This window comes from Chrysochloris asiatica, unplaced genomic scaffold, assembly GCF_000296735.1.
Source record: "Chrysochloris asiatica unplaced genomic scaffold, ChrAsi1.0 scaffold00105, whole genome shotgun sequence".
NCBI lineage: Eukaryota > Metazoa > Chordata > Mammalia > Afrosoricida > Chrysochloridae > Chrysochloris > Chrysochloris asiatica.
Window position 1 is genome coordinate 10100576 of NW_006408623.1, and position 7945 is coordinate 10108520.

Consider the following 7945-nt stretch of genomic DNA (forward strand, 5'->3'; position numbering starts at 1 on the left):
AATTAGAGGACATGAAAGACAAGCCTGCCACTGGCTGCAGGAGTTGGTACAGTTCCGGTGACCCCTCATCTATTCTGTCTTCCTGTCCCTAACGAGGGCCCTCAGGATGTCCTGCAGTCCTGGGCATGTCTGACAAGCGTAGGCGGGGCTGCAGCGCACACCTCGTTTGATCTTGGACGTCTTCTTGACCTTGATGTCATACAGCAAGCAGAAACGGCTGGCAGCTCGGCACACGTCCCAGACGCTTTGCTTCCGGGCCACTTTGGCTAACTCGCCCCAAATCTGTATTCTGTGCCCCAAGAGAGGAAATTCAGGTGCTGCTGATAACCTACCAAACACCTAGAACTAGAACCTTCCAGAAAAAGGCATTCATTCATTGGTTCTACTGTTTCAAGGGGGATGGGAGGTTGGGGGGCGAATCCAGACAGGGGGCTGCTCCAGGTGGGGGCATGGCTCAGTTCTGGGGGGGGGGGCACGACAGGAGTTACCTCTCTTTGTCATTTTCATTTCCCAAACGCCGCAAGTGTCCGGCAGCTTTGTCCACACTGATGGTAAAGTGACGAGCTTTGGCGAACAGGTCGGAAAACCGGCTCCTGATTTTCCCGATGGAAACTGAGAAGGAAGATGGCAGCCCGGCCCCAGCAACGGCTCAGCAGCCAGCAGGGACCGTGGGACCCCAGAGGCCACGCCAGCCTCCAGGAGCTGAGGGAGGCACTTCCTGGGCCCCGTCTCTCAATGGGACCCACACCGAACCAGCTGCACCCTTGGGTGTGATGTCCTCCAATGAGTCTCAGTCAGCCTCATCGCCCACTCCCACCCCCAGCCCGGCACCCCCGCCAACCAATCACCCACCTTTGGATTCATTCTCACTGTCCAGCACAATCTGGAAGGCATCTGGCGCCAGGGCCAGGCCAGCGTTCACCAGGAGGGCCCGCTTCTTCCGCACACTGTCCTTGGGCATGGCCTTCTTTGCCTTCAGGAAGGAAGATGGTGGGAAGACAGGCATGTGGGTTCTCACGACCCCAAACAAGGTGCCCTGCTGAAACCTGCGGTCACTTCCCCAGGGCTCGGCAGACACCTGCTCAATGGCCATGGTGGCCTTGTCCTCAGCTCGCTCAGGTGACTGGTAGAGCAGCGTGCAGAGGCGCAAGCGGTTGGAGGTCATCCTGAGCTGGTCCTGGTAGAGGCCCAGGCAGTCCAAGTGCACAGCCTTCTGCAGGTGCTCCAGGGCGGGCTCCAGGCGGTCCTGGTCCTCCTCGATGTGGGCCATCTCCATGTGCACTTGACAACGCAGCAGCACCATCAGGCTGTGGGCATGGATGGACAGGTGTGGGAGGGGCCAGTGAGGTGGGAGTGGCCAGTGCAGTGGGAGTGGCCAGTGAGGTGGGAGGGGCCAGTGAGGTGGGGCCAGGGCGTAGATGGACAGGTATGTGAGTGGCTAGTGAGAGGGGCCCCACAGCACCCTCCCCACCTTGGTCCCTCATTCACCCACACAGCTGTGGGCTACGGTTGCCTAGCAGCTGGCCCTCATCTCTCTGGTGTCCATCTGGTAACTTTCCTCCTAACTTTGAGGGGTCAGCACATAGAGCAGGCCCACACAGACTGTCAGAGCACTTGGCTGTTCCTGTAGCTGTGTGGGTATAGACGTAGGTGTAGGTGTAGACATAGGTGCAGGTGTCGACGCAGGGGGTTCACACTGAGCCAGGACAGACACCGTAGCAGCCTACCTGTCCACCTTCTCCAGGGCCTCCAAGATGCTGGTCAGGGCCTTCCGCAGGTGGTGGCGCAGGTTGTGCTGGAGCAGGGGGAGGCAGGTGTTCCACTGTGTGGCGCACACCACGTGGATGATGCGGGGTTCGCCCAGGCGCACGGCGCGCTGCAGCGCAATCTCCAGCCTCTGGACAATGCTCAGCTGAGTCTGCACAGGACACAGCGCTGCTCTGTGACCACCAGGGAGCCCAGAGACTTGTGAGGTTGTCACACCACATGCCTCAGAGCAGGGCACTGCTGGGCACCCAGGTTAGGGTCAGTCTCAGAGGCAGGGGTCAGCAGGTGAGGTCAGGAGACGCTCAGCAGCACAGCACTTGAAATCTGTCAATGGCCACACCCACCATCCTGTCTCCCAGGTCCTGTCCTAGGTCTGTGCGAATGTCTGCCTTCCAAGAAGAGATGAACTCACACTGTCTACACCTCGGTCTCTGGGACAATGGACCTGCCATGTTACCACCAGATGCCCCTCCTGTTTTGTGCTGTGCCCTTCCTGGGGCCTCCCACACCCTCCCCACTGCCTCCAGGACCCTGGCCCCTCCGCACTGCCAAGGCTGCCACGGGGGTTGCTAGCTGGCTCTAGGGGCTGCAGACCCCTATTGCTCCACGGTGCCACCCCACTCACAGACAGGGACATAGGAGGCTGGGCATGCTGGCCCACAACTTGTTTGGAATTTACCTCTACAGCTGCCCGGGTATAGGCTTTCATTTTACTTTCAAGTTTAAAAGCTTCAAATTCACACTCAAGACATTCGATTTCAATCAGCTTCCCAGGATCCTGTCAGAGATAAGAGGATTTTGAAAACACTGTGAGAACTGACTTCACAGCACTTCCCAACAACACTACACCTCACAGGAGTGTGGGGGCTCCATGAGATGAGCACTCCACTGTGAACCACAGGACGGTGGTCTCATGCCACCAGCCCCCCCAGAGGGGTGCTGGGAGTGGGAAGTGGCAGTGGCTTTGGGTTTGGGTTTGGGTTTGGTGCTGTGCCTAGTTGTAAGGTCTGTGAGTGGCCGAAAGTTGCTCCCTGGTTAATTAAACAATAATTTCCAAACTTCAAATGACAGTTTTTAGTCACTGATTTTTTTGGCCTCTTTTTAAACAGCTTTATTGAAATATAATTGATGTACAATAAAGCGTACAGGCTGAAATGATCCAGTGAAACATGTGTGCACCTAAACCCATGAAACTGTCACTGTGGTTTAGAGAGGAATAAAAGTAGACATTGCCCCAAAGCTTCCTTCTGCCCCTTTGCCATCTTCCTGCCCCTCTTGCTTCCCCTGTCCCCAGGACAACAGCTGGTCTACTTTCTGAACCAGAGATTTCGTTGCATGCTCTAGAATCTCATGTAAACAGAATCCTGTGACACGTGCGTGCTCTTTCCGCTTGGCCTCGTCGTTCCTGGTACAGCTGAGGGGGACTCCGTGTGAGGGTGGAATACCAGCTTAGCCAGGCCCCTGTTGTCAGACATTTGGCCTGTTACCACTTTTTCGCTGTGACAAATGAAGCTGCTGTGAACTTTCATCTACAAGGTCTGCCTGAATATAAGCGCTTACTTGTCTTGGTTATATGCCTAGGAGTGAAATGGGTGGGTTTTGAGGCTGATGTAGATCTAATTTTTTTTACAAAAATGCCCAACTGTGGTTGCGCCATTTTACATTTCTAACAGCAGAGAATGAGAGCCCCAGTTCCTCCACCTCCTCATCAGGTGTGACCGGGCCAGTGCGCTCACGTCAGCAGAGCTAACAGGTGTGAAGTGACATCTCACTGGGTTTCCAAGCCTTTTACTGACTTCTCATGTGCTTTCTGGTTATCTTACATCTTCACTGGTGAAATGTCTGTTCTGAACCTTGGTGACTTTTTGATGAGTCTTCTTTTTTCTTTCTTACTATTTTGAGAATTCTTACATATTTTGGATCATTGTTATGTGCCGTTGAATTGGGTCTGACTCATAGTGACCCTGTATAGGGTTTCTGAGGTTGTAAATCCTTGTGGGAGCAGAAAGCCTCACCTTTCTCCTGTGGAGTGGCTGGTGGGCTTGAACCGACCTTGTGGATTGCAGTCCAGTGCTTATCCTACAGAGCCATTGCACTCTGTATTTTGGATATGAGTCCCTTTATCAGGTTTGTGATTTGTTACTGGCTTGTATTTTGTATTCTTTCCAAGAGCACGAGTCCTTAATTTGATGGAGTTCAATATATTGATTGTTTTTTCCTTACATGGACTGTGCTTTTGGCAGCCGATCTAGGAATCCTGTGCTTGACTCAAGGTCACAGTCCCCTTGTGTGTTTATCTGGAAGCATTACTTTTAGATCCATAACACACATTGAATTAATCTCTGTATATGGTGCAAAGTATGGATTGGAGACCTTTTTATTTTGTAAACACATCATTATTCATTTGCTCCAGCACCGAACGCCTTGGGGGTGGTGGTGAGGTGCCGTGGAGTTGGTTCCAACTCATAGCGACCTTGTATAGGCTTTCTGAGGCTGCAAATCTTTACGGGTGCAGAAAGCCTCATCTTTCTCCCATGAAACAACTGGTAGTTTTGAACTGCTAACCTTGAGGTTCACAGCCCGACTCGTAACCACTATGCCACCAGAGCACTGGACGCCTTGGTACCTTTGTATGTTTCTGGCTCTGTTCTGGATTCTGCTTGGTCCCGCTGATGATGCTGTCTTCTCACCGAGACAACACTGATGTGACAGCTGGACCTGGAGTGGAAAGCTTCTGACTGCTCTCTTGTTAGACTCTTAGAGTTATTTTTAGTCATTCGAGGTCCTTGACATTTTCACATTTTCCTTGGTTTACAAATCTATTTCTTAATCTGGGGGAAACTGGCATCTGATCACCGGTGGGGTCTATTAACATGCCATAAAAAAGCTATTGCCATGGAGGCGATTCTGACTCAGTGACCCCACTGCAGTGTAGCCCGCCACAGAGGCTGTAATCTTTACAGGAGCAGACGGTAACACTGCTACCATCTCAGAGTTCACACCAGCAATGCTTTGTCATTCTCAGTGCACCCGTCTTACACATCCTTCATCAGATTATGCATAAGTAGTTCATGTTTTATGCTAATTAAAGGGCACTTGTTTTTCCAATTCCAACTTCTGATTTTCACTGCTACTATAGAGGACTACACCTTCGGAAACCCTGTACAGGGTCGCTATGGGTCGGAACCGACTCTTAACAACAACAACAACAATAGAGGACTACAATTGGTTTTCTACCCCACAACCTTGTGACACTCATTTATTGATTCTAGAAGCTTTTTTTTTTTTTTTTAGTAGATTTCATCAGTTTTCCTTTCCAATCTGCATGTCTTTTTCTGAAGTGGAAACTCCATTACAAGGTGGGACACAGGGTGGGAATATCGCACTAAGGTGAGTCAGACACTCTTTGGTTTCTCAGTGCATATAAAAGTCATGCTTACGTCACACTGTAGTCTATTATGTGAACAGCAGTCTACGTGTGATGAGAATCAACAGAATGTGACACATACTCGAAGTCAGCACACGCTGTTAAGAAACTGGTGCCGACAGACTTGTTCCATGTGGGGTGACCAGGAAACATAGGTACAGTAAAGGCAGGTATGCCTGTATGAAACTGACGATTACAAACCCGGGGGCACGTGGGTCAGGGCCTGCCGTCACAGGGAAAGGGTGGTGTGACATGAAACTACACAAGCCCAGGGTCTCAGCCATGCAGAACGCACACCAACAGCACTGAGACCTCTGCCTCACAGACGCAGCCCTGCAGAGGGGTGGGGGCCCACAGCACAGACAGACAGACTCACCAAGGGACAGAAGGACTTACCAAACTCTGGATTTCCTTCAGGTCTGACAGGCAGTCAGAAGCAACCACCTCGCATTTCAAGGACAACGAAAGGCGCGCTAGCTCAAAGAGTAGAAGAACCCTAGAAGCAAACAAACAGGAGTCAGGTGACAAGTCCCCAGGAGCCAGAAACCTGACGTGTGGGGGAGACCTAACTTCCTGCCAAGCCATACATGGACAGGTATACAGGGGTCACCACACAGAATGGTCAACCATCTAAGACCAAAAGGGCAGCATTTACCTAAGAACAAAGTTGAGAAGGGGTGGGAAGAAGGCAGTGGGGGGACTGTTGTTCCCTGGAGGGGATTGCAGTCACTGAAACAAAGGGTGTGGTTGGTTGGATGGAAAACTGATGATCTTATCCGTAAACCGTCACTCAACTCACAATAAAATTTTAAAAACCAAAAAACAACCGTGGAGGCCTGGTGAGGAGAAAGGGCAGGCATTCCAGAGGTCATAGAAAGGAGAGGATTGGGGCTCAGCTCGGGCTTGAGAGGCACCCTGGTCCCATTCCTGTGTGATCCTTGCCCGAGCCTCCACCCTTCACCCTGCATGGACATCAGCAGCAGCACTGCATCTGATGGGTGAACTTCCGTTTCTCTCAGTACGCAGGGCAGATGCAGGCGAGGACCCCAGGTGGCGTGAAGCCGGCATTTCGTCACCCTGACACCTATCACCTTCATAGCAGCTCGGGGCAGTGGGGTACAGGGGCGGGACACATGCATCTCCTGACTCCAAACTTGGCCTCCTCTCACTGCGGGACGTTCCAGGCACCAGTGGGATCAGAAACCAGTGCCCACTTAGATGCAAGGACAACCACAGGACCCACCAAAAGTCCTTGTTTATGGCAATAATTCAGAAGACAGAGCCTCTGATTAGACACGTGACATGATGGGGACATAGGATGGCAAAGGCTCAACAGATGTGACAAACTGGGCACAAGAGGAGGAAAACTGGTGAGCAGAAAATAGCAAGTGGACCAACACCAGAACACAGCGGCGAGAGACAAGGGCATGTTCCAAATACAAAGAGTGAAGAGAAATGGGGGAAACATTTATCTTAAAAATATCAGAAAGGGGAACCTCTGCTTCCAAACACAATGGAGTAACAGACAGGTGACAGATGGTTCCCAGAGTCTGCAGCTGGCCCCTGAGCTGGGTGAACATTTGAGGAAAGCCCCTGCCAGCTGGGATAGAGCCACCAGAAAGGAAGAGCAGGCTGGGGAAAGTCCACATTGCCACCAGCAGGAGTGGAAAAATCTCATAGCACATGAGATACTGGATAGACTATTCAAAAGGCCTACTTCCGATTAAGGCTGCTGGGATCACACTTAACACACTATGGACAACACTGCAAAGTAGGACTATTCCGGAACACTTAGTTATGCTCATGAGGAGCCTGCGCACAGACCAAGAGGTAGTTGTTTGGCCAGAACAAGGGAACACTGAAATCAGGAAAGCCACGTGTCAGGCTTGTATCCTTTCACTACACTTGTTCCATTTCTATGCTGAACAAATAACCTAGGAAACTGGACTATACGAAGAACGTGGCATCGGGATTGGAGGAAGACTCATTAACAACCTGCAATATGCAGAAGATATACCCTTGCTTGCGGGAAGAGAAGAGGACTTGAAATACTGATTAAGATCAAAGCCTTCAGTATGGATTACATCTCAGTGTGAAGAAAACAAAAAATCTTTACATCTGGACCAATAAGGAGGAATATCATGATAAACAAAGAATATAAGTTGTCAAAGCTTTCATTTTACTTGGATTTACAATCAACACCCCTGGAAACAGCAGTCAGGAAATCATATGATGTATATCTGATGCAAAAGATCTCTTTAAAGTGTTAAAGAGCAAGAAGGTCATGTTGAGGACTAAGGTGAGCCTGACCCAGGCATTTTCATTGCTTTATATGCATATGAAAGTTGGGAATGAATGAGGAGCTGGGAGAAGACCTGATGCGTTTGAACTATGGTGTTGGCAAAGAACACTGAAAGTACCGTGGGCTGCAGAAAGAAAGAGAACCCTAAATCGGAGGAAGTTCCACCAGAGTGCTCTTTAGAAGGGAGGACGGTGAGAATTCGTCCATCTCGCATACTTTGGACGTGTTAGCAGGAGGGACCAGTCCTTACAGAAGATATCATGCATGAACCAGGAAAAAGTGGGAGACCCTCAACAAGATGGCTTGATACAGTGGTGGCAGTAATGGGTCCAAACAACAAAACTGTGAGGCTGGAGCAGAGTCGGGCTGTGCTGTGTTCTGCTGTATGGAGGGTCTCTGTGAGTCGGGCTGTGCTGTGTTCTGCTGTATGGAGGGTCTCTGTGAGTCGG

The 7945-nt window shown here is 50.7% G+C and overlaps 1 protein-coding gene across 1 annotated transcript in view; it reads right to left on the minus strand.

Annotated features, from left to right (window-relative positions):
• The window catches only part of TTC40 (tetratricopeptide repeat domain 40), an 88218-nt gene that overhangs the window by 56753 nt on the left and 23520 nt on the right, over window positions 1-7945 (minus strand). Inside the window, 7 exon segments of the mRNA XM_006867482.1 lie at window positions 162-289; window positions 489-612; window positions 853-973; window positions 1079-1307; window positions 1728-1918; window positions 2447-2545; window positions 5591-5690. Coding sequence (XP_006867544.1) covers window positions 162-289; window positions 489-612; window positions 853-973; window positions 1079-1307; window positions 1728-1918; window positions 2447-2545; window positions 5591-5690 — 992 coding nt within the window.